Source organism: Bos indicus, chromosome 19, assembly GCF_029378745.1.
Source record: "Bos indicus isolate NIAB-ARS_2022 breed Sahiwal x Tharparkar chromosome 19, NIAB-ARS_B.indTharparkar_mat_pri_1.0, whole genome shotgun sequence".
NCBI classification, from domain to species: domain Eukaryota; kingdom Metazoa; phylum Chordata; class Mammalia; order Artiodactyla; family Bovidae; genus Bos; species Bos indicus.
Genome location: NC_091778.1, coordinates 36,790,451 through 36,816,817, shown reverse-complemented (window position 1 = coordinate 36,816,817; position 26,367 = coordinate 36,790,451). Strand labels below are relative to the sequence as shown.

The 26,367-nt window shown below is 40.1% G+C and overlaps 2 protein-coding genes and 1 long non-coding RNA gene across 19 annotated transcripts in view; 1 reads left to right on the top strand and 2 right to left on the bottom strand.

Annotated features, from left to right (window-relative positions):
• Nucleotides 1–1,541: 1,541 nt before the first annotated feature.
• LOC139177558 (uncharacterized) lies at nucleotides 1,542–4,770 on the bottom strand. The gene is made up of 2 exons (XR_011562033.1): nucleotides 4,394–4,770; nucleotides 1,542–1,858 (listed from the first exon to the last, which is right to left on the bottom strand). It is a non-coding gene; the product is annotated as an uncharacterized lncRNA (long non-coding RNA).
• On the top strand, nucleotides 4,241–8,626 carry NME2 (NME/NM23 nucleoside diphosphate kinase 2). Its single transcript, XM_019981924.2, has 5 exons — nucleotides 4,241–4,395; nucleotides 4,770–4,899; nucleotides 5,799–5,900; nucleotides 7,488–7,600; nucleotides 8,373–8,626. The coding sequence occupies exons 2-5, from the start codon at nucleotides 4,774–4,776 to the stop codon at nucleotides 8,488–8,490; spliced, it is 459 nt and encodes a 152-aa protein (XP_019837483.1). The 5' UTR covers nucleotides 4,241–4,395; nucleotides 4,770–4,773; the 3' UTR covers nucleotides 8,491–8,626.
• Nucleotides 8,627–12,420: 3,794 nt separating this feature from the next.
• The window catches only part of MBTD1 (mbt domain containing 1), a 68,022-nt gene continuing 54,075 nt past the window's right edge, over nucleotides 12,421–26,367 (bottom strand). For 13 of the 17 annotated variants that reach the window (XM_070773253.1, XM_070773258.1, XM_070773254.1 and 10 more), the window contains 6 exons: nucleotides 25,796–25,943; nucleotides 24,747–24,829; nucleotides 24,237–24,471; nucleotides 23,661–23,738; nucleotides 20,109–20,300; nucleotides 12,421–15,615 (listed from right to left, as the gene is read on the bottom strand). In XM_070773253.1, the coding sequence (XP_070629354.1) occupies nucleotides 15,497–15,615; nucleotides 20,109–20,300; nucleotides 23,661–23,738; nucleotides 24,237–24,471; nucleotides 24,747–24,829; nucleotides 25,796–25,943 (855 nt within the window). In that variant the 3' untranslated portion in view covers nucleotides 12,421–15,496. Of the gene's footprint in view, nucleotides 15,616–16,435; nucleotides 16,659–20,108; nucleotides 20,301–23,660; nucleotides 23,739–24,236; nucleotides 24,472–24,746; nucleotides 24,830–25,795; nucleotides 25,944–26,367 lie in introns of all 17 variants that reach the window. The other 4 variants (XM_070773259.1, XM_070773260.1, XR_011562031.1 and 1 more) reach the window with 3 other exon arrangements.

Sequence of the window (26,367 nt, the reverse complement as noted above, 5' to 3'; positions counted from 1 at the left end):
AAGTGGGGTTTTTTTATATCAAAGGAAAAGTGGGGAGGTAGAGAATGAAGGAGGAAACAGAATAGGCTCCATCTTGAAAGCAGGACTCCATCTTGGGCCGGACTCTGGACTTTGAGCTGTATGCCCAGTATCTATGGAAATGACATACCAACTGGAAAACCAGACCCCCGGATGGAAGAGCCCCAGGGTTTGTACCTAGACTCTCTGTAGCCTGAAAGAATACCCTAATTATCTGTGTAACCGAATAGAATCATAAATTCTATTATGCTTATTGGGGTATGACCACAGGCCTATTGATAATTGTCCACTGTTAACTACTTAGGCTGAAGGCATATGAATCATGGGTTAACTTTGATTGTATCTTTCTTTTCCTTTGTTCAGGCTAGTTTCAGGAAATTTGGGGAGATGGGTTTGGGCACGTACACTTAGGGTATATAAGGTTTTCACAAAAACTGGTCGGGGTCCTTGACTAAGAAGAGACTGCCTTGGGCCTGCCGGTGTAATAAACTGCACTCCACTATCTGCATTGTCCTGGATGAGTTTATTTCCTGGAACGCGTGGCTACAACAAGACCACTTTCTTCCTCTTCTTTCATAAATATGTTGCAGGAAAATGGGGCACAAGAGGATGGTCTTGTCCTAGGTCTTGGGATGGGCCACCAAGTGAAGGTCCTTGGCTTCGTGCAGGAAAGAATTTAAGAGCAAGCATAGTAAAGTGAAAGCAGTTTTACTGAGAGAGGGACACATTCTGTTACTGAACTTGTGTTCATGTGCCTGATGCACAATTAGGCCAAACAATACCTAAATGTTGGAGTTTGGAGCAGAGAAAGACTTACTGCAGGGCCATGCGAGCAGATGGGTGGCTCATGCCCCTGAACCCCTCCCCACCCCCAGCCCCATTTCTCAAAAGGTTTCAGCAAAGCATTTTTAAAGGTCAGGTGAGGGAGTGGGATTGTAGGGTGTGTGATCAGCTTGTGCACAATTCTCTAATTGGTTGATTGTGAGGTAACAGGGTGGTGTCACTGGAGTTAACATAATCCTTAGGCTCTAGGAGACCTGGGGGCTATGTGTCCTTGGCCATCAAATAGTTAAATATCTTCCATTTAGTGGGGGCTTTCACATCTGTAAAACTACTCAGGAAATGTGCATCAGGTACTATTATCTCAGTACTTCAGAGAGGAGCTAAAGCAGAGGATTCTGGGGGAAGGTCTGTCCCAGAAGGCCCCACAGGGGCCTGGTTGGTTACAATTCCATAGGTAGTCTGTCTTAGGAGGCAAAGTATCCCTGAGATGTGGGGTGGTTAGTTTTTATGGGCTGGGTATTTCCATAGGCTAAAGAGTAGAAGGAATATTCTAATCACTTTGGAGAAGGGGTGGGGATTGCCATGATTTGGGCCACTGCCCGCTTTTTGGCCTTTCAGTCTTGGCCTTGGAACTTGATGCCTGTGTTTGTGTCATTTGTTGCAGGAAGGGGGACCTCTTCCAGGGCGCGAACTGGGCTCTTGTCTAACACTCGGAAATGAATTGTCCAAGGAGACACACGTGCTGACAAAGCAAGAGATTTTATTGGGAAAGGGCACCCGGGTGGAGAGCAGTTGGGTAAGGAAACCCAGGAGAACTACTCTGCCATGTGGCTTGCAGTCTCAGGTTTTATGGTGATGGGATTAGTTTCTGGGTTGTCTTTAGCCAATCATTCTGACTCAGAGTCCTTCCTGCTGGTGCACTCCTTGTTCAGCCAAGATGGATGCTAGAGAGAAGGATTTTGGGAGGTGGTCGGACCTGTGGTGTCTCCTTTTGACCTTTCCCAAACTCTTCTGGTTGGTGGAGGCTTATTAGTTCCATGTTCCTTACTAGGACCTCCTGTTGTAAAACAACGTATGCAAATGGTTACTATGGTGCCTGGCCAGGGTGGAAGGTTTCAATCAGTGTGCTTCCCCTAACAATTTAGCATGCTAGTGAGAAGGCGATGGCACCCCACTCCAGTACTCTTGCCTGGAAAACCCCATGGATGGAGGAGCCTGTTGGGCTGCAGTCCATGGGGTCGCGAAGAGTCGGACACGACTGAGCGACTTCACTTTCCCTTTTCACTTTCATGCATTGGAGAAGGAAATGGCAACCCACTCCAGTGTTCTTGCCTGGAGAATCCCAGGGACGGGGGAACCTGGTGGGCTGCCGTCTATGGGGTCGCATAGAGTTGGACACGACTGAAGCGACTTAGCAGCAGCAGCAGTGCATTACAATGAGAGTATAATGAGGCTCAAGGTCTAGGGAAGTTGAATCTTCCACCATTTTGGGCCTAGTCAGTTCTAACTAGTTTTTGTTGTATCCAGTTTTTTTCAAGGCTGTGTTATCTTTTAAGGATTGTGCCCTGCCCCCTTCTCTTTTTGTTTATACCTTCTCCAGTCTTCCCAGGAAGAAAAGGAGAGTTGAAAGGCAGAGGGCTGCTACTGGCTATAACCACAAGGTGGTATTAGTGACCAGGCCAGGAGGCAAACAGCTTCGCGGAGAAATATTTGTGAAATTCCCACTCTTTCGCACAATTGACATTTGATAACTCTGGAAAGGAAACTCAAAGTGTGCTGCAGATTGGGGCCCAAAGGAACACTGGGTGTTCCTGCTCCAGAATGAAGACTGCCAATGTACTGTGGTTTAATGCTCTGCAACTAGAAGTTTGGAAAGCCAGCAAAGTGTAATGGAGGCCTGGACTGTCAAGTCTCTAACACAGGTTATCAGTGCAGTGCCAGGACTACTAGGGTGGTGACACGCAATCCCTATGGTTAGCTCACCACCCTGAGCAGAGAGTGTGTTTGCCCATCTCAGGCTGTAAGCACTGCAGGAGAGGTGGAGGGGGGGAAGCTGGTCACCACCAAAGCTAGTGTTTTGCCAGACAGAGAGGAGATAGAGATTGTCTGCAAATGTATGACAGGCCTGATTTCTGAGACAGAATCTAGAATCTTAACAAGGGTGTGTCTCAGACTGAACTTTATATCCTGGCCACACAATAGTGCTGGGGCAGAAGAGACCATCATCTCAGGGTGGGAATGTTGCAGCTGTTGTAGCTGCTGCTACTGCTGCTAAGTCTCTTGTCTGACTCTTCACGACCCCATGGACTGTAGCCTACCAAGCTCCTCCATCCATGGGATTTTCCAGGCAAGAGTACTGGAGTGGGTTGCCATTTCCTTCTTCAAGGAATGTTGCAGGGAGGAAGCCGATTCTGACTCCATGTTCAAAACTTTCTTTGACTTGATTTTCATTGCTGTATTATTATAATCATACTTAATGGCCTCCCTGGAGGACCCTGCCCCTCTGCTTGACAGGAAAGTGCCTTTGTTCAGCTCTTGGCGAGACAGTTTGTCCCTGCCCACCTGTGAATAGAGATTAACACACCCCATCCAAAGGCTGACCATTCCCTTGGAGATGTTTTGCAAGACTGAGGACCCTTTCGCTTCACTTCCCCGCCACCTCTCCCTCTCTAGCCTGTTTTTTGATTTTAGCTCCTCGTTGCTTCTTTCTCTCTGACCTGGAAAAAAACCTGGCATCCATGACGGTTATTTTGAAGCGCTAGCCTGCCATCGTCTCTGTCAGCTGCTTTCTGAATAAAGCTGTTTTTCTTGCCTCAACACCTCCTCTCTTGGCCTGTCGTGTGGTGAGCAGAGCGAGTTTGGACTCCATAACAGGATCAGGGCACCTAAACTGGGCTGGGAAGGTTGGTGGAGAGACAGGCAGGAAGGAGCAGGGCATAGGGCATTTTGTTAAATTAGCCTTGGATGCCATCCTCCAGCCAGAGGCAATAATCAAAGCAGGGCGGAGGGTCAGATGGTGTTTGAAGAGGATGCTGACGGAGGCTCCTTGCGGGGAGAAGTGAGGTTGAGGCGCGTTGGAAGGCGGAGGGCTTGAAGCAGGGCTCAACTTGCTTGAAGGGAGGGAAGGGGAACCGATTTCACACGTAGGATAATGGCTTGTGCTAGACGGGGCGGAGAGAAAGCAGCTCTGGGTACTCGGTGGATGGGGGGGAAAGATGGTACTGACTCGCACAGAGTAGGACACGTCTGAAGCGACTTCGCAGCAGCAGCAAGACCTGGAGATATTTGAGTGCTACGAGATACTGAAGACAGGAGTTGGATTGGACGCGCGCAGTTCTACTAGTGGATCATCCAGGTAGCGAAAAAAATCACTTCCTGCCCCTGAAGCCCTAGCCAGCTTCTTCCTTAAGCTCGGGGCTGGTCAGAGTCTTCCGAACGCATCCGGCCTCGCGGGTTGGGCGGCGGGTCGTCCGGGGTGTGGCTACTGCCGGCCCCTCCTCCGCGGGCTCCCAGCCGAGTCAGTCGCTCAGCTCTCGGCTCAGGTCTAGGCTTTGGCCGTCATCGCTACCCGCACCCGCGCTCACCCCCTTACCGGTAAGGCTGCGGCTCCGCTCCTTTTCTCGCTCTGGGGCACCTCCTCCCTCGCGCCGCGTCAAGCGGGTCCCGGGCCGCAGGCGTCTCCTGCGTCCCGCAAGCGTCCCCTGAGTCCCGCAAGCGTCCCCTGGGTCCCGCAGGCCTGGCTTTATCCCAAGATTCGGCCGCGTGTTCTCCGCGGCAGCTCTGGACGGCCGAGGGGCGGCGGCTGGGTGCGGGTAGGGCTTGGCTTCCAGAAAGTCACGTAGCGGCGGGCGGCTGCGGGCTGGGTCGGGCAGGCGCGGGCGCCACGTGGCCTCCCGGCCGGCGTCTGAGCCCCCTCGAGGCCTGTGTGGGCGCGGACACCGGTTTCTGATTGCACCTGCCGCCTACAGGACCATGGCCCACGCGGAGCGCACCTTTATTGCTATCAAGCCGGACGGCGTGCAGCGCGGCCTGGTGGGCGAGATCATCAAGCGCTTCGAGCAGAAGGGATTCCGCCTTGTGGCCATGAAGTTCCTTCAGGTGATGCGCCCCACTCCCTTTCCCCCGGCTGCGGCATGGTCACGGGCGGTTTTCCTTCCCCGCAGCGCCGATCCGCGTCCTTTTCTGAGTCGGAAAATCTGGCTGATCTAGGGCCCGCTAGAACTTCCTTTAGCCTCCGTCTCCAGGGCGCCTGGGGCCCGCTGACCCTTCCCCAGGCCCTGGCGGCGCGGTGTGGGCGGGCACCCTTGGAAGGTTAAGTGGAGGTAAAGTGACTCAGGTTGCCATGGGGCTGTAGGCCGCAGGAGGGCAGCAGGGAGTGGAGAAGGCCTGTGTCCTGGGCCCACGCGGGTCCACCCAGGCACAGGATGGAGGCTGCAATCCTTTTGTGCTTCAGTTTTGCAACTCTGAGATGATTGAGGTTTTAGATGGGGCTTCCCTTCCTCTGCCCTTTCCCTGCAGGCTCCCTTTGGCATAGGACAACTTTATTTTCCACATTAAATTTGGGGCACAAATCTGGACCTCAGGGGATACATATCTAAGAACTGATTTTTAAACCAAGCTTCTCAGTAAAGAGATCTTTCAGTTAACATCAGAAATGTTTAAAAGGGCATTATGAAAGGGCCAGAGGATTTGATATGACCTCTGTTTGGAATAGTTCCTTTGATAGCAGCCAACAGTTAATAACCACCTTCTTTTAAGGACTATAACATCTGTATTACAAGGTCATTGACATGATAGTGTGTGTTCATGATCAGAAGAATCTTTCTGCTAATAAACTGTCAGTTTCATGGTTTGGATGGGATTTTTAAAAAAAACACATCTTATGAATGTGAACTTAAATACATAACCAGACTTTTAGAGAACCTACCAAGTTACTGGGGTAGGGAGGAGGTCTGAGGAGTTTAATTCCTAATTGGTACCTTCTCTTCAATGCCAAGGCCTCTGAGGAACTCCTGAAGCAGCACTACATTGACCTGAAAGACCGCCCATTCTTTCCCGGCCTGGTGAAGTACATGAACTCAGGGCCAGTTGTGGCCATGGTAAGTTTCTCATGGTGGCACCAAGTAGAAGAATAAAGCTGATAGGTAACTGGGTTTGCTCAGTGTCTTCATTTCCCTTTTTAGACATCATCTCCAGATACCCCAAATTCCTTGTTTTACAAATGCAGCCTGCTTGTGGTTAGTTTACAAAGCAACTGGGAGCTTGGGAGGAAAAAGGAAGTGAGAATCAGACATAACAGAAAGTTCTTTTCATCCTATGCCAGAAATGAAGTGGTCTATTTCTTCATGTGGCATTAACGTCCAACTGGAAATGAAGTGAATAGAAGCAGGGGGGTATAATACAGAGTCAATACAATTGTTGAGAAAGAAGACCTACTTCCTGTTCCCTGACAGTAACCTTCTTTTTGCTTTTCCCTGGAATACACTTCCCCCTTTCGTGTCAGTTTTTGCCTTGTCTTGCTCGGCCAGTCTTCTGTGATGCCCTTCCCACTGATCCCGTTCTAGTCTGGTCACTTTTTTTTACCCTTTCATCATTACTTTTTTAGAGTTCGTGACTGCACAAGAATTCTTCAGTCTTGTTAATCTTTTTCCGTCAGACTAGGAAGTCAAGTTGGGCAGACCTTTTCTCTGTATACACTTGGGATGGAGTATGGGGTATTTTATATCAGCCCCTATTCTGGGGCCGGTTGATAATCAGGTCACTGATTGGTCTGACTGATGTGTGCTACTGTTGTTCAGTTGAAGTTGCATTCAACTCTCTGCAACCCCATGGAACGCAGCATACCAGGCTTCCCTGTCCTTCACTATCTCACGGAGTTTGTGCAAAATTTCCATTGAGTTGGGGATGCCATCCAACCATCTCATCCTCTGTCACCCCCTTCTCCTGCTCTCAGTCTTTCCCAGAATCAGGGTCTTTTTCAATGAATTGGCTCTTCGCATCAGGTAGCTCATCCTTGCATGAAAAATTGGTATCTCCAATTTTCTTAAAGAAATCTCTAGTCTTTCCATTTTTTCCTCTGTTCATTTAAGAAGGCCTTCTCATCTCTCCTTGCTGTTCTCTAGAACTCTGCATGCAGTTGGGTGCATCTTTCCTTCCGCTTCTTTTCTCAGCTATTTGTAAGGCTTCCTCAGACTGGTTGTTTGCCTTCTTGCATTTCTTTTTCATTGGGATGTACATGAACTCAGGGCCAGTTGTGCCCCCTGTAGTGTTACGAACCTCTGATCACAGTTCTTCAGGAACTCTCCCTACCAGATCTGACTCCTTGATTCTATTTGTCATCTCCACTATATAATCGTAAGGCATTTGATTTAGGTAGTATCTGAATGGCCTAGTGGTTTTCCCTACTTTCTTCAATTTAACCTTGAATTTTGCAATAAGGAGCTCATGGTCTGAGCCACAGTCAGCTCCAGGTCTTGTTTTTGCTGACTATATGGAGTTGCTCCATCTTTGGCTGCAAAGAATCTGATTGTGGTATTGACCATCTGGTGATGTCCATATATAGAATTGTATCTTGCGTTATTGGAAAATGGTGTTTGTGATGATCAGTGTGTGCTATTAGGTAGAGGTAAATGTTTTCAGTGGTCCTGATGGCAGAACTGATGTACTTCTTTTTTCCTACTGTCAAGGTCTGGGAGGGCCTGAATGTAGTGAAGACAGGACGAGTGATGCTTGGGGAGACCAACCCAGCAGATTCTAAGCCGGGCACCATTCGTGGTGACTTCTGCATTCAAGTTGGCAGGTGAGTTTAAGGGGCGTTATAATCACTTTTCCTCAAAGCCACTTACTTTGGGTTTAAAACATATTTTCAGCATATTACAATTTTAGAAAAACTTGAACGTTTAAATTAGGTGGTAATTATCATTGGATGAATGCTTTCTTAGTTACTTCTCTAGGCTACTTAAAATTTAACCCAAGACACTGCACAAGGGAGTTGGCCATTAGGTCCTTTGTGACAACAGAAAGTGCAAAGAGTGGGGCAAGGAATGTTTTAAGTGTTGGCTCTGCCCTGTGGCACTGTGTCCAAGGGTGTGTCACTTTTAGTCTTTCTGCTTCTCTCACTTACACAAAATATTACAAAATTTTATGGAGTTATGAGATTCAAATGAAATAAAGGGAGTCTCAATAAGTGTGAATGTTTTGGTTGGGCTTTGCAAACTACTGTAACAAAATACAGCAGAAATGGCTGTTAATATTTTATATCTAGTCTGGGGTTTGGTCTAGATATTCCTGTATTTTTTAAAATATGAGAAGGAATGTTTTGTGGTGGCATGGCAATCTTGGGTACAAGCACTGTTTTGAAAACATAGAAACATAATAAAGTTGAACCAAGGGATGCTTTTGAGTTAAGTACCTTTATAGTTTTACAGTTGCTTTTAAGAGGAAATAATTTGGGGTCATCAGCTGCTTCAAGGGGCAACGGGCTGAAAAAATCTTTAGTGGCTCTTTGTTCCATCCATTAAACAGACTTTCTTGCACTTTAAAATGTGGTAACTAGTAATTATTCTCCTCAGGAACATCATTCATGGCAGTGATTCAGTAAAAAGTGCTGAGAAAGAGATCAACTTGTGGTTTAAGCCCGAAGAATTGATTGAATACAAGCCTTGTGCTTTTGACTGGATTTATGAATAAGAGGTGGTCAGCATCAGTCCCTTCAGGCACCACTTCCTGTGTTCCTGGGCACAGCTCTTCATTCCACTGATATGGAAGCAGTAGGATGGATGTTTATTTCCTAAAGCATATTTACCAATAAAGCCTTTAAAAACTGCGTACAGCCTCCCGTGATTACTCATTATTAAGCTGGAAGAAGTGACTTGGTCCCCTGGCTATTGTAGTGTTATCCAGAATGAATGAATTCTGCTTGTTATGGAGAACTCATCTGACCCTTCTCAGCACCTAGTATACTTCCAGACGAGAAGGAAAGCAGCGAGGCTGAAGAGGACAAGTGCGGCACTGACTGTGTATCTGAGGACACTAATGAGATAACCAACACGGGATGCAGACATGCACATTTCTGTACAAAAATTGTTGCAACTTCGCAGGATGAAACAGACTAGTCAAGCTGTCCAGAGTTACACTCTTATTGACTGCAAACTGGGCAAGTTGAAGAAGTGGAAAATGGAAACCTAAGGATATCTGTAAGATGAGGATGATACCAAGACAATGCAGGGTTAAATGAAATAATGCATGTAGAGCTGTTTAACCTAGTGCCTGGCCCATGGCCGGTACACAAACAGTCCCTGCAATCCTACCTCCCTTCTTACTCTCTACCCTAGGGTGGGATATGTATCATGATTATTCCCTGGGCTAAAGTAGTTAAGTGGTTACAAAATCCAAATTGTCTGTTTTTAAGGTTAATTTTTACTGGATTGGCAAAGTTGTAAAACGATACCAAATAGTACCTATCATTATCATTTGGATTTTGCCTTAAACATGAGATTATAGAAATATGTGGGTTTACGAATAGCTGTTTTTGGAAAACAGTGACAGCTTTTTATGTCACTTCCACATAAAAGACTTAACATTGTGTGGTTTGCTTCTTTTGCCGTGGGATTCTTGGTTCCCCAATCAGGTATTGAACCCAGGCCACTGCAGTGAAAGCCCAGAATGCTAACCACTATGCCACCAGGGAATTCTCTCAACATTGTTTTTTGTGCACACTGCTATATTATAAGACAATGACAAATACGTCAATCAGTTCAGTTCAGTTGCTCAGTTGTGTCTGACTCTTTGCGACCCTATGGACTGCAGCATGCCAGGCCTCCCTGACCTTCACCAACTTCTGGAGTTTACTTAAACTCATGTCCGTTGAGTCAGTGATGCCATCCAACCATCTAAAAATCCTGTTGTCCCCTTCTCCTGCCTTCAATCTTTCCCAACATCAGGGTCTTTTCAAATCAGCTTCAACATCAGTCCTTCCAATGAATATTCAGCACTGATTTCCTTTAGGATGGATGTGTTGGATCTCCTTACAGTCCAAGGGACTCCTAAGAGTCTTCTCCAATACCACTGTTCAAAAGCATCAATTCTTTGGCACTCAGCTTTCTTTATAGTCCAACTCTCACATCCATACACGACTACTGAAAAACCATAGCCTTGACTAGAAGGATCTTTGTTGGCAAAGTAATGTCTGTTTTTTAATATGCTGTCTAGGTTGGTCCTAACTTTTCTTCCAAGGAATAAGCGTCTTTTAATTTCAGGCTGCAGTCACCATCTGCAGTGATTTTGGAGCTGTTTTTAAGTCTGTCACTGTTTCCCCATCTATTTGCCATGAAGTGATGGGACCAGATACCTTGATCTTAGTTTTTTCAATGTTTAGCTTTAAGCCAACTTTTTCACTCCTCTTTCACTGTCATTAAGAGGCTCTTTAGTTCTTTGCTTTCTGCCATAAGGGTGGTGTCCTCTGCATATCTGAGGTTATTGATATTTCTTCCGGGAATCTTGATTCCAGCTTGTGCTTCATCCAGCCCAGCGTTTCTCATGATGTACTCTGCATGTAAGTTAAATAAGCAGGGTGACAATATATAGCCTTGACATACTCCTTTCCCTATTTAGAACCAGTCTGTTCCATGTGCAGTTCTAACTGTTGCTTCCTGACCTGCATACAGATTTCTCAAGAGGAAGGTCAGATGGTCTGGTATTCTCATCTCTTCAAGAACCTTCCAGTTTGTGGTGATCCACATAGTCAAAGGCTTTGGCATAAGTCAATAAAGCAGAAGTAGATGTTTTTCTGGAACTGTCTGGCTTTTTTGATAATCCAATGGATGTTGGCAATTTGATCTCTGGTTCCTCTGCCTTTTCTAAAATGGTTCACGTACGGTTGAAAGCCTGGCTTGGAGAATTTTGAGCATTACTTACTTTACTAGCGTGTGAGTTGTGGAGAAGGCAATGGCACCCTACTCCAGTACTTTTGGCCTAGAAAATCCCATGGACCGAGGAGCCTGGTGGGCTGCAGTCCATGGGGCTGCAGAGTCGGACACGACTGAAGCAACTTAGCAGTAGCAGCAGCGTGTGAGTTGAGTGCAATTGTGCGGTAGTTTGAGCATTCTTTGGCATTGCCTTTCTTTGGGATTGGAATGAAAAACTGACCTTTTCCAGTCCTGTGGCCACTTCTGAGTTTTCCAAATATGCTGGCATATTGAGTGCAGCACTTTCACAGCATCATATTTTAGGATTTGAAATAGCTCAACTGGAATTCCATCACCTCCACTAGCTTTGTTTGTAGTGATGTTTCCTAAGGCCCATTTGACTTTTCATTCCAAAATGTCTGGCTCTAGGTGAGTGATCATACCATTGTGATTATCTGGGTTAGGAAGATCTTTTTTATATAGTTCTGTGTATTCTTGCCCCCCTCTTCTTAATATCGTCTGCTTCTGTTAGGTCCATACCATTTCTGTCCTTTATTGTGCCCATCTTTGTATGAAATGTTCCCTTGGCATCTCTAATGTTCTTGAAGAGATCTCTAGTCTTTCCCATTCTATTGTTTTCCTCTATTTCTTTGCACTGATCACTGAGGAAGGCTTTTTTTAATCTCTCCTTGCTATTCTTTGTATTCTTTAAATACATCAATAGCTTGGTATAAAAAAATGTCAGGATTCTAATTTCAAGTGAAGAATTTCAAAAAATGTTAGCATTTTCAAAGTCATTTTTTAGTTTCAAATGAATTTCATGTTTATATATGCTGCATGCTTTCACTACATTTAGTAGCAATTTCACTACAATTAGTAGATCCTGAGGCAGACCTGGGATATGCATTTTAATGTGGGGGTACCCATCCCTGATCCCAAAGCACCCTGGCTGAGGTACTTGTAATTAGCAGCAGCAGTTACGTACAGGCTTTTTCTGTGCCAGGGCTGTTCTAGGAATTTTTTTGTTACACGTTCAGAACTCTTCATCACTCCTGCTGGCTTACCTTATGAGAGTACAGGTTTTGTGAGGGAGGAACTGATCCAACTTTCCCTGGGGCCTTTGACTGCTTACAGAAGGCACCATGTATGTGAGAGAGCAAAAGAGACACAGATGTATAGAACAGTCTTTTGGACTCTGTGGGAGAGGGAGAGAGTGGGATGATTTGGGAGAATGGCATTGAAACATGTATAATATCATATATGAAATGAATCACTAGTCCAGGTTCGATGCATGATAATGGATGCTTGGGGCTGGTGCACTGAGACGACCCAGAGGGAGAGTACGGGGAGGGAGATGGGAGGGGGCTTCAGGATGGGGAACACATGTACACCCGTGGCGGATTCATGTTGATTTGTGGCAAAACCAATACAATATTGTAAAGTAATTAGCCCCCAATTAAAATAAATAAATTTATATTAAAAAAAGAGAGAGAAGGCACTCAAGGGACTCCCCTAGCCGTCCAGTGGTTAAGACTGCAGTCCCACTGCAGGGGGCGCAGGCTGAATCCCCGGTCCAGAAACTAGGATCCCTCCTGCCGCCAGGCGCGGCCAAAAAAACAATTACAAAGAAAAAATAAAGAAGGCATTCAATGTTTTGAATGAAAAAGGAAATTCCTCAAATAGCAAGCATATTAAAGAACTGCTCAGGTGCAACTTAACTTTAACGTTTTATTTTGTGTAAAAAAGGGCAAATTTAGTGAATTATTTTCATCTTGTACACAAAGTTATAATTTTAATGCTTTTAACACATCCATGCTGAAAATTTTCAATTTGGTAAAAATGAAAGGAACATAAATTTCTCCAAAGGAATTTTTCACGCCATTATATATACACGTCATGAGAAAGTTTCACTTTCTGAATGATCACAAGTTACCAAGAAAATAAAAGATTAAATTTGTACAGATATTGATCTATATATCAAATACATACAGAAATGATGTAAAAACCTTATGCAGTTTACTTTGACCTCTGTCCTCAAAAGATTTGCCCAGGGACAGATGCTTTTCTTTTGTATAAATGACTGTGGCTTTATTTAAAATATGAAAATCAAAGGAAGAAACCCAGTTTAATCACAGTATTTTTAAAATCCCTTCCCAATAGTAAAGGATCATTACCAAATATATAGCACCATAATACAAATATTGATGGGAGAGGGTATTCACATCACACAAAATGAATAATCATAAAAACAAACACACACTGAAAACCCGTGTTAGTATCCATAGAAGAAGAAGTTGATAACAGCTTTAGCTTTCCTCATACACAGCAAGGAAAAAGTGAAAGAGTTTAAACCACCAAAACCCCCCAAATAATCCTAACAGAAAAAAAAAACAAAACAAGAACGAACCCAAGGTCAGCAGTATATTTGAACCGTAAGAGAACGGGGCTACTGAGTTGCACGCTTGGAGTTGTGGCTAAGACATGAATCTCCTCTGCCACCAACTCGTTTTCTGTTCTTTCGGCAGTAGGAGTGAAGAGCCTGAACAGTGAAGAGGGCTTCAGATCGAGTTTATCTGGTACAAAGTCCTTACCATCACCATGCTGGTCATGGGATTAAGACAAGAAACACTTCATAAATATTAATAATATGTGGCAAATTTGAAAACAGCCTGGCTTTGCTGTAAAGTTAGAAGCTTATAAAATCTGGCTACAAATGAGCATTTCACAGAACTAATTACCAGGCTCCAAATCAAATCCCTCCTGGTTTATTCAGTTCCCCATAGAGATCTTAAGCTCAGGGTACTGGTAAAGCACACGCTACAACTGGCTTCTGGTGCCCATAACACGGAATCGGAGTCCTGGGTTTAAATTCACTGAGCCTGAGAATAACGACTGTTGTAACCTTTGCTTTAGAAGTCTTCCAGGCTTTAAGTTCATGGGAAGATTCTTAAAAGTTGAAGATCTGGGAAGTTTATGTCACATTTACAGTAGGTCCCTCTCAGTAATGTTTAAGATAAATATCCAGTAATTTAACAGCTGAATTCACATATATTTGACACATAAGAATCAACCTGGCATTGATATGACTTGCATTTATGCCCCTAAAGAGACAGTATTAAGAAATGTTGACATGCAATTCCATACATTCTTACACTATAAAGTAACAAATTTTACTTCCAGTAGCAACTACAAAACCTTATGATATTAACCCCTCTTGCATAGAATGAGGTAAACCTGTGCATATTACCAATGCTATTATTCCCAAAAGTAGAGCAATATTTTAGAAAATAAATTGCTGGTTTTTAATGTTCTATGCATTTTAAAATTCAAACAAAAAAAATCTTACCTAATATGGTCTCCTGGGGCTTTCCATTAACATTTTTTTAAAGCATTCCATAGGCTGAAGGACTGTAGAGGTTAATCATTTTGATTAATTTCTAATTAGCCCTACCTATATTCCAGAGGAGATGGTTAATATTACCACTCTGAAGAGGCCAGGCTAATACCCAGAAGCACTTCTACAACAGATGCAATTAATTCCTGAGAGTTTAGTTTATGAACCTCACTGGTAAATGCTAAAGCTCTCTCATTCAGTCACAACTCAGTCAGAAAAATGCAGAGAGCAAACCTTTCACCAATTTACCCTTATATCCTTTTTTAAACGAAGCCATGCGAATTTAAAAATAGGGAATGTTTGAAATGGTCCAAATCAGTTATTACTGTAAAATCTGAATACAGTTAAAGACAATTTGTACATATACATATATGGAATTTTAAGAAAATTAAATTCTCTTTCAAATTAGTTTTCTAACAAATCCAGGATAGTCAAAAGCAGAGCAGGAATGATTTTGAAATCTAGACTCTTCTTGGCTTTAAACTGTTAAAATAATTTTGATTCTCTTGGTAATACAGAACACATAAGTTTTGGGGTGTAGTTATACAAGTATTATCTCACAGATGGAGAGAACTAATGAGAATTCCTTTTGTGGGATATTTTTTAGTAAGGAAAATAACATAAACTTAGGACAATATTGCATTTTCCCCAATCCCTCAACATGTAGACCGAGATCTTGTATATCTTGTCAACCATTCCAGTTTAACATTTTAGTGTTAGGATGATTTTACTCATTTTTAATTAAAAGAGAACATATAAAGTATCCAGAGTTCTTCCAGTTTCATATAGAACTCTAAATAAATTTTCACAGAATGAAACACTTCTGTACAAATATTTAAAATGGGCTGCAATAAAATGCCAACAAGCAGAATTAATTACCCTTCCATGATTTATGTGGTGATGAGCTCTCCACAGGGGGGATTCAGTTGCATATTCTGCAGCAGAGGAAGCTGGAGATGTGACTGGCCTAACTTCTAAAATCCCAAAATCTCCCAACAGGTACCAAAAAGGTTCATTAGTAATGACAGTTCGTTTGCATTTACAACAGTATCTTTCTTAAGTCATTTCCTTCAATCCTGCTACCTAAACTTTAATCTTACCAAAAAAGTTAGAATTTCAATTCTTGTTAACAATGCACATAAATCCAAACTTGGAAAATATTACAAAATTCTTTCAAAAGCTTCAAATACAACACAAAAATTGTCCATCTTTATAAATTGAAAAATTTCCCCCCAAGGCTAAAATAGTTTCCCTACCCACTTGAAAAATCTGGAACTGAAATTTTCTATGTTTAGCAAAATGTCCCAGTAGAATAGCCCCGCTGTACAGCTGGATTGATTATAAAATCAGTCCTGTGTAAAATTCTTTCCCTCCCACCCTCAGTTTCTGAGCAACCTCAAGGCTCTTGTTTGATGTAAAAGTTGGCAGAGCCATTGCTTTCCTGATCAGATGCTCCTTGGAGGAAACTATAATCCTCTCCATCTATCAACTCCTCTTTCAGCTGCAATGTAGTCACTGCAAGAAAGAGATAAATATACAAGATGTTATTAAGTCTTTCTGGAATATTCAGATTGCTTTTAATCTTCATGTTCCACCAGCTTTATAGTTAATAAGAGGCTTCTTCATGTCTTCAATAATTTTAAAACTAACTCCCCCTGAAGGAGGAGCATTTAATTACTTTTAATTTTCAAAGTATATTTGTAGTTGAGAAGTTTCAAAAAAGAACAACACTACAAATTGGACACTGCACAAATGAACACTGTCAATGAAATGTTGAAGATGATAGTGATCACTAATTTGACTAGAATTTTTCTCATGATTAAGTATTCACTTTTATGTCAATGCCTATATAAATGATGTATTTTTTGGAGAGTTCTGAACTATAGTAAGTAACAGAATAAATATGACTTTAATATGTTATCTCCAAGGAGTACCTATGTTAAAGATGCTTCATAAAAAAAAGATAAAATCTAATTTTAAAATAGTATTAAAATAATATAAAATATATGATCTACATATAATTTATATATTTATAAAAATAAATAATAAACCCAATAGTAAAAACATCTGTATTAAAACTAAAATCAAGAAAAACTTGTAATCATTTCAGGTAAAACAGAAATTGACATCAGCAGTGTGAAAGTCACTGGTATAAAACAGCTAACACTTGGAATTCCCTAGTGTCCAGGGGTTAGGACTCTGCTTTCACCGCTGAGAGCATGGGTTCAATCCCTGGTTGTGTAACCAAGATCCTGCAAGCCTCGCAGTGCAGCTAAAAGAGAAACCAAAAACAAAACAGCTAACATTACCAATGAGATCACTTAATAGTACTTACTGCCTGTCCAAATTTTTATCTGAAGATCTTTTTTTTTTTTTTTTTTAATGAAAAGAAACAACAGTATAGGCAGTCCTCAATTTATGAACAGGTCATGTTCCAATAGGTCTTTATTTTTATAGACAAATGTTTTCCAGTTTCCATTATTTTCAGTGGGGTTTAGGTTTCTTGGTAGCCACTGAAGTCATGCTAGTCAGCATTTTTAGTGGCAGGAGGGCTCCTTCTAATGCATGGACAAGCAAGAAGACAAAGAAAAATTTTTTTCTTGCTCGTCCCGACACCGGCCTTAGGCAAAAGTTTAGGCAGTTTAATTCTCAGATTTTCCTATCTTCTTTTATAAACATCTCTTAAGTTACCCTCAACACAATTTGCCAGTAACTTCAGATTGCCCTAAATACTTGCCCTGAAGCCCACCCGCTACTTCCTATTAGAACTCTGTGAAGAAAAATTACTTTCTTACTTTAAAAAAGATTAATTTTTTTGGATTGCACTGGGTCTCCATTGCTGCACACAGGCTTCCTCTGGTTTGGGCTTGCGGGGGCTAGTCTTTGTTGCGGTGTGTGGGCTTCTCATCGTGGTGGCTTCTGTTGCAGAGCATGGGCTCTACGTGTGCCGGCTTCAGGAGCTGTGGGACATGGGCTTAGCTGCTCTGTGGCATGTGAAACCACATTCCCTACTTTGGCAGGGGGTTCTTATCCACTGTACACCAGGGAATTCCCTAAAAGGGCTACTTTTAAAGTCAAAATAATGATAGAAAAACACTTTGTGTCTTGATTTCAGTTATAAAATATTAGTTTCAAAAACAAGGGTCTTTGACATCTTATTTGGTAATTTAAAGAATAATCTTCTGCATTCCTCGGGTGGCACAGTGGTAGAAATCCACCTGCCAATGCAGAAGACACAGGTTCGATCTCTGGTCTGGGAAGATTCCATATGCTGTGGGCACTAAGCCTGTGTGCCACAACTACTGAGCACGTGCTCTAGAGCCAGGAGACACAGCTACTGAGCCCATGTGCTGCAATTACTGGAGCCGGTGCTCCACAATAAGAGCAGCCACCTCAGTAAGTCTGCACCACAGGAGAGGAGCCCCTGTTCGCCACAAGAGAAAAGCCTGTACAGCAATGAAGACACCGCGCAGCCAAGAATAAATACATAATCTTTAAAAAATACGGAAGAAAGTAAAAACAAGCATAATCTTCTGAGATATGCTAATGCATTTTATTTTGCTTTGGTAATGGTGTTAAAAAATTTAAGTCCAAAGACAGAAAAGTGAATACACTATTTCTATAATAATAGCGAAACACATACCAATCAGACTGTTAAAAGGTAAAGCAAACACGACTGACTGCTTGCTTTCTTTAAAAAATCGTTTAAAAATTACTTAATATAAAAAAATGCTTTTATGGAGGATATCAAACACAGAACAGTATCCTTCAAATCAAACCAACATGCATTAATTGCTAAGGACATTTGGACATGAAAATAAACACATGGAAAAGGGAAAAAAAAAACAAATTTCATTAAAGGTGCAGTACCCACAATAAAAGGTTGATTAAAACAATATCTTGTTATATGATGATCAGATGGCTAAATGAATGAGAAAATAATTACTGTGCTTCAAGACCAAATATGTTCCATTCAAATGGATGTTTTTGCTTTTTTTTTTTTAATGTAAGAAAATTAAACTGAGATTCTAAAGCACATCCTGAAACTATTTGCATTTATTATTAACAACAAAGTTCTGGATTATGCTTCTACTCACGTTAATATATGGAAACAATGTTCTAAAAAACATAACTCAAGATAAACATGAAACATTCACTGAGATGTGGGATGTTTTATCTAAAGTTTCTGAGTTTTCATGGAACCTAAAATAAAGCCTGTCTGGTATCTTCACACTCATCATTTTTTCTTTACAGGCCTTATTGTGAATGAATAATGGATGAAATACAATAGACCCTGTGGCTAATGTCACTTTCTACACAAATGCATTTTCTTGGCTCTGTTTTTAAAAGGAAGTTACCTTGCTGACTCTAATCACTAACATTTCAGGACATAAACAGAAATCACACTTTTCTAGTTAGAAGTCCATAAATAGTAAACTCTTGCAAAAGCTAAACCAACTATAGTTAGGCCAGCGACACAGTCCCTACACAGTTTCACCAGAGTAAAATCACACAAAAGTCCCGCAAATGTGCCCCCAGCTCAGAAGACACACATGATGAAGTCTAGAGGAAAGGAAGTCATCAGGAGGCCTTGTGAGCTCTACCCTGTATGTCTACTCCAAGTTCCTCGGTTTTACCAATCCTAAAAGTCAAGTTCTCTCACAAAATGTGACATACACCTTCAAAATCAGTCTAATGCATAAAACAAAACAAAACATCTAAAACGCAGTAAAAATCGAATATATCCAGAGTTCACAATATCTACAGTTAATTAAGTTATAAAAAACTTTCATAATAACAAGTACAAGAGGAAAAAAAAGTTAAAAAAGACAAACAAGGAGCTGAAATGCTCTTTTTTTTGAAATGCTCTTGATATCTGAAAGTAGCAGTCCTAATCCATTTCTTACACAAAAGAAGTACTGTAATTTTTTCTAGATATAAAGATATGAGAGTGATCTTCAGAGAAACAGACTGGGAAGGATAAAGATCACCTAATATACTGTTTAAGAAGGCAAAAGCTAAAGAACACATCCTTAAATGAAAAAAAAGAAAAGAAAAAAAAAAAGGCTGATGACAACTTCAGGTGCAAACAGTAATAAGAAGAAAACAGAGCTAGACACTAAGTCTCATCAGGGTTTTCAACAGGGATTTGAAAGAATGCAAGGCTTTTTAAAGAACAAAAATTAGATGAAAAAATGTAGTTTACAAGCAATAGGTAGGACACATGGCAGAATACATGCCAAATTAGATACCACTTTGATGCTATCTGATCTGTACTCACGTCTAAGATTGATCATATGCAAGTGAAGATCCTCTGACATTCTATGGTAACATGTTTGTTCTCAGCAAGGACAAAGGGCAGTCTTCCTTACTCTACCAGCTTATCCTAACCAATTCAACTTGAATTAAACATTAATCACTGTACATATTTCATGTTCATACAGAAATAAATTTCACTCAAATGCAATACCAAAATTACACAGGTATTTTATTTCCAAATTCATGTTATTCAACTAAGATTGTGGTAAATGTTACTACCAGAACCAAAATTACACAGGAATACAAAACACATGTTTATTGAATGAGATGCTAATGGAATGCTATGTAGAAGAAAGCCTCATTTTTGGATCTGATTAGTCATACTGATCCCTTATTGCATATTTCTCCCTGAAGTCAAGTCACACAGAACTCTGCAATGCAAAATGTTCAACCATTTTAACAAAACCATGAAATAGTACAAGCTATCTCACAAATTCCGTAAGCTGAAATTACAGCTTTACCTGAATGTGAAGCTCATAAGTGGCTTATAACAAAATAAAAGTCCTTTCCTGATTATTCATTTTAGTGAAGTAACTACCAAGGACTAGTGGAAATGAATTTTTTAGTTGAAAGATAAAGAAAAATTTGATGAGTCAGCATCTGCCATGCGAGACCATGCTTTGTCTCCCACCACCCTAACCCAGACTTTGACCCTCTGCAGTACCTGAAGTGTTGATGTGACTAATTACCTGTTTTGAGGCTGGGACTGAACTCTTGGCTAGTGCGGGGAGGTGGGAAGGCCTCCAGGGCTGTCTGTGCTGGAAGGGTTCGATATGGAGGAGGAGTCAACTCTTCGTCACCAGAGAAGCTCCTCCGCACCCCACCTGTCATGGGCAGGCTTGACAAACTGACAGGCTTCTTCCCAACTGGCATCTTCCTCTCTAAATATCAAGTTAAACTAAAGTAAGCTTTTACTTACATGCGTGGGAAGAAAAGTGTATCATAACTAGGAAAGGTTGTATTGCAGAGGATACTGTGAAAAGAGAACCAACTATGCAAGGTTCGTATTTTTGAAAACAAGGATGTGTGTGAGAAACAAGGGTGTGTGTGTGTGTATATGTGTGTGTGTGTGTTGGGGAGTGGATGATAGGGGAGATATTTCTAGTCTCTCTGAGTCTAGTAATCCTGGTTCTTGACTCTGTGGTCAATTTAAAACAAATCAAAGCAAAATGAATGACAGAGAGCACTGAGTGTGGAGCACAGCCAGCTGGCTAACTACTTTCAAGTAAAATTTTAGTTTGAGGGGGACTGAAAATCCAAGGCAGAGAGAATTTTAAAGCCCTACTTGTAGGTATTTCACTGTGCCCGTATAAGCCCAAACACTGTCCTTCAGGGAGAAATCAAACAGCTTAATTAATGAATTATACAAATGGCAGAATTTTACTGGTATGAAATATGTTTCCCTAACTTTTGGTTTATAATTCACTCTTTTAGAAAAAAATTCTTACTCTGAAAAGCAGTTCTAAAATTTAAAGATTCGTGGCCTGCAAGATCTTAAGCAATTTAATTTCTTTTGAAACAGCCTTTGGTTATAGTTTCATTAGCACACATAAGCCTTCAAAGACTTTTACAATACTTTCACCACCAACAAAAAAACACTCTAAGCTTTGCAAAGACTGAACAATCAAGCATACCGCATTTATCTGGTTAAAAATGGAAGGATACTTACAGATCTTTGTGATTATAAGTTATATCTGTTTTATTCCAGAGTTAACATAACTCAGGAAAGAACAATCAGAAATTTGCTTTGCAAAATCAGAACTAAAAGACAAATCTAAGTCAGACAGTATTAATATGTAAAATGATCTGGAAATCAAGTTCCTATGAGTACACATTCAACTCTCAAACCAAAATCACCTGTAGCATTCATTTAGATGAAAAAGTCTAAATGCACTACACACTTGGGAGGTAAAAATGCGAGGAGAATCTTCAATTCTCTACTACTTACAACAGCCCCTGAAGATGGTACAGAAATGAGTGCTGATTTCCTGCTCTAGAATTATTAAACTTTGAGGGAAAAAACACTTTTCAGATTGGACAGATCGTATGTATACAACAGTCTATATGATCCTCTTGACAGAACATTCTTCATATTGTTCGAAAGCACTAGTTAATAGTTACCCCTTTACAGCATGAACACAGCTAATTAAAAAACAGGCTAGAACAATGAAGTCAATCAATTATTTTTGTAAAAAATAAGCCCTACCAAAGAACATAACCAGTAGATGATTTTAGGTTGTAGAAAGACCAGAGTCATAATATGAAATAACAGAGCCAGGATATAATAATCTGTAGATAAACTTAAAAACAAAAGGTTTTGTGTCTGACTGATAAAAATCTGCATGCAATGGATGACTCAAGGTTCCTGAACCCCAGGTTCTTTCTTATTTTGAAATTTCTAATAAACTATTTGCTGAGTAATGTGAAAAAAAAAAAAGGAATAGACAGTATCTTAAAATGAAGAATGCTTTTCATTCACACATGACTACAATTCCTTATCCTGAATTCCGAAATTCAAAGTTTTTTTTGGGCAACAAAATCAGACCTCACTTGGTGATACTATTTATAATAATCTTTATTTGGCCCATTAAATGTTACTATTTATATATATTCTGCTTCAAAGTGCTGCAGAGTCTGCAAGGGGTGTTACATAATATATGCTACACACACTGTACTTCTTTCAAAAAAACCCCCAGAATTCTTAATTCCAAAGTGCATTTGATCTCTAGGATTTCTAATAAGGGACTGTGAGTCCATAGTTTTTTCTTTTCTATGTCCAAAAGACAATTTAAAGGCATTAGAGATGATGTCGCAATATTAAGAGCTATTAAAATATTAAATAATATGTTCTAGGTTTAAATTCATTTTTTCAGCTAATCCAGAAATCTGATGATGTCACTAAATGGGACATTAAGTTTACTGACACACATTATTAAATGTCACTAAAAATTGGGACACTGATATTATCACTTCATTAATTTCATATTTCTTCCCATGTCCCTAGCCTATTAATTCAAAATGATTAAACCCCATAAACTATAACAAACCCAGTAAGAGTCACACTGAGAGAGGTATGTGAACTGTGTATACAATGCTCAGAAGTTTGTTCTAAAAAATGTCATAAAGTCACTGAGTAGTAAAAAACATTCTTAAATTCAACACATTGCAAAGAAAATTCTGAAATCTCAAATTCTTGTCCAATTAAATGTAAAGACAGGCCAAAGCAGCCTGTACTAATTCAGTCTTAGAGAAAGCTCAATGATCACACCTGCTGTGGTTAGTCCACTGACATGAAGTTACCACATGACTTCTTGCTAATCAGTTTCTGATAAACTGGAAATCATTTTAATCTGCCTGGTTTGGCAATGTTCTCTGGAGTTCTTTTAGGTAAATATCAACCATGGTAAGCAGCCAATAAGCAAAATAATTCTGGGTCTACAGAGGCTTACATCTACAATATAAAAGACGGTAAGAGATAGGTCTTGACGGTTAGCACTATAGTGAGACCGACTTGGGTTTCATGTAGGAAGAAACTAAGCACGCTGCAGTGGCTGCTATAAGTCCCCAGGAAAAAAATGAAAAACAAAATAACTTTATCTTAGGATGAAATATTCCATGACAAGTTTCACAAAGAGAAAAAAAATCTATAGCTTTCTATGATGGAGGGGGAAAGATTTTAAAAGAATCAGAGCTATCAATATATTTTATATTATTCTGGCTATTAATGCCAGTTATCATTCATTGGAAGATAAAATACTGTCAGAAAGCATATTAAGATTTTCTTAAGCTTGATTTCATTAGCTATCAATTTTAATTTCATTTTTCTTTTATTTTTTTAACTTGAATTTAAGTATCATTTTAGAAAGAGTTTTTTTGGTTTAGAAGGATAGGTTTTTTAGTCTCCAAGTCTATTGTAAGCACCAAACACCTGTTTTTATTTTTAATAAAAAATTTTTTAAAAAGGACTAATTTTCAGGTTTACCTATTACTCCAAGAATCATTCATAGACTCTACTCTTTACCATCTATTAAATATTGTGGTAATAACTTCTCCTGTCAATCAAAGACAAGTGCTTCTTATTTTTAAAAAGTCTGCCTTTTATGGCATACTGCACCTTTAAGCATAATACAGGATGCACAGTTATCAGCTCTCACAAGGGATACCATTTCTGTGCAAGGATACCAAGACCCCAGTTGGTTAACAAGTTAGGAAATGTATATAAACACCATGTGGTGACCCACTTTTCTTATGTCCTTTGTATTGCTGGGACTTAGTCTTTTTCTTTTGTTTTGATGAACCTGACTGGCTTTCTCTTGATGCTGAAAAATAAAGAAGAAAATTGGTTATCAGATAATTTCTTACAACTCTCGATACAACTCAGATGAACTACCTTTACCAAGACCATGATGTTTATAAAAGTACACAATGTTTCGAAAATAAGGGTACTTGTTCCTGCAAAACCATGAACCTCAACACCAGACAGATTTCATTATTTATTCAATAAGCGCTTTGTATATGTTAATAAATTTTAGCCTGTAACTTTAAACTCACTAAAGGAAGTCTAATTTAATTCGGTGGGTGTTCTTAATGTTGTGCTATAGTCATTAAGCAACTGACTATTGAGTTCACACTGCCATGGCACACATGGTCTGATTCTGTGATATCATGGTTGAGTCTTATCAGGTAAGATCTTACCTGGCAACCAATCAGACACAGGTATATTCTGGTCCTGTAAGCTCACAAGATGATTTATGTATGACAATCCTTGGAGAATTGCTGATTTTTACAAAAGGACACCTTTTCTTATACCAACTTACACTGTGATGCTGGAGGCTGTAGTTGATATCCAGTTAATTGACACCACCCTACAGGATAGAGGTCAGGGGACTCACAGTCTACCCACTGATCATATTCTTCTTCCCATCCATCAAAATGTATCCTCAAGAGACGATGAATAATTCGAGTTACTGTGGCTACACATATTAATCGTGGCTCCATGAGGTCCACTGCTTCTAATTTCATTCCGACACGAAATCCGTGATTTGGAACATCCTAACATGGAGAAGCAAAACATTAACACTGGTGAAAAGAAGAATGTGTAACTCCATCATCACTAGGAAAGAAAAAAAGAGAGGTAACATAACCAATTAACAATTTAGACCAAAAAAACCCTTTACTGAAACATATGAAGGTGAAGCATGTAAGAACTAGTTAGGAACTGCATTCATTCCTAATAATGAAACAAAGTTTGGAAACAAATTTCAACTCCTATGTAAAGGAAATACCTACACTGTTTAACTAATATGTATGTGTTTATTTAAATTTACCTTATTAAACAGTTTTACTGGTGCTGCAATGGAGCCAGTTTCCCTGAGGTAGTCAAACCATTTAAAAGGAAGCTTTGTATAACCTGGAAAACACAACTAGTTTAACTAGAAGTTCATTTAAAATTAGTGTAATATAAAAATGCAGATATAAAGTAATTCAGTACACATTACAATCTCATGAGCTAATGCTGCAGAGTACAATAATTCCTCCCTGTTATATGGCTCTTCCTGTTTTTCTAGACAGAAACAGGTGCACCCACATATCCTATAAGAACTAGACTTTTGCTTTTCAATCCTAGGCTTAGAATAGTCTAACATTTAATATTTTTCAGTAATATTTTTCTTTCTTTGTAAGAAAGAACAGTGGCTGGGCAAATACTGTTTTTACAGTCTTCTGTTTTGGCTTTTCTCCTTAAGAGAAAAATCCAAGGCTCAGATATTGAAATTAGGAAAGTCACTGGTTAAGCCATATGAACTATTTAAGGGTATCATTTTTAAAAAGTCATACGGTAATTTTTATTTTTTTTTGGTAATATCACCTGCCTTGGGAGATCTTAATTTCCTAACCAGGGATTGAACCCAGGGCCCTGACAGTGAAACCTTCAAGTCCTAACAACTGGAATGCCAGGGAGCTTCCTCATACAGTAATCTAAACATGAAAACTTGCTTTCTCTCAAAGGCTAAAGTCTATTTTTTAAAAAAAGTTTATGTATGTGATAGCCCTTTGAGCCTACATCATCATCTCAACAGGGATGAGAATACCAATTCTTATTATAAAATGTACAAATGCTCAGGAAAAATTCTACATCAATGTATTAAAGCTAGCTAGGTTACAGGTCTTTATGTTTTCAGACACCCCACAGCTCTTGATATAAATATATAAATATGTAACACACATATGTTTATATATACATATTATATTTTCATACAGCAAATAATCTAGGGCTAAAAATAAAAAAGAAATCTAGGGCTGTGGTAAACAGTGTAAACAGGTACCATGTAAAAAGAAAACAAGGATGAATACCCAGGTATATATTAGAAAAAAGTACCTCTGGGTGGAGTGAGTTCAATCATGTTAATTTCACAGAAACCAACAGGGAAAATAGAAGGGGAGGTTGCATGATAACAGAACCAGTCAGATCCATCTGCTGCTTCTGAGCCATCGATCCCTATCATCAGGAATCCATCAGCCAGCACCTTTTAAATTAAGAGAATTGCAACTATTTAAAATTAGGTACCACTATTATAAAAATGATCCTTTAAGTGACATTCTAAAAGAATGCAAAATCTATTACATAAAGATCTCGTGAAAGTGAGAAATGTTTATTGAACTCTCTTAAATAACTGAAATTATAATGAAAAACAAATCTGTATAAATTCTACTGTGTGCCAGAAATAAAAGCATGGTTACAGAGAAGTAATTGTAGAGGTCTAAGGAAAACATACTCCTGACGATGGCCAAGGCTGTTGTCTTCTGTGGCATCAAACGGGGGGCTGAGTGCTCTTTTACAATTCAACTATCTAGTCTTGGCTAAGCTTTAAATCTTATTCAGTAGGAACTCTACTTATATCCTTCTGATTTTCACATAGTGGAGTTTTTCTAAACTTTTTCCATGTTCCT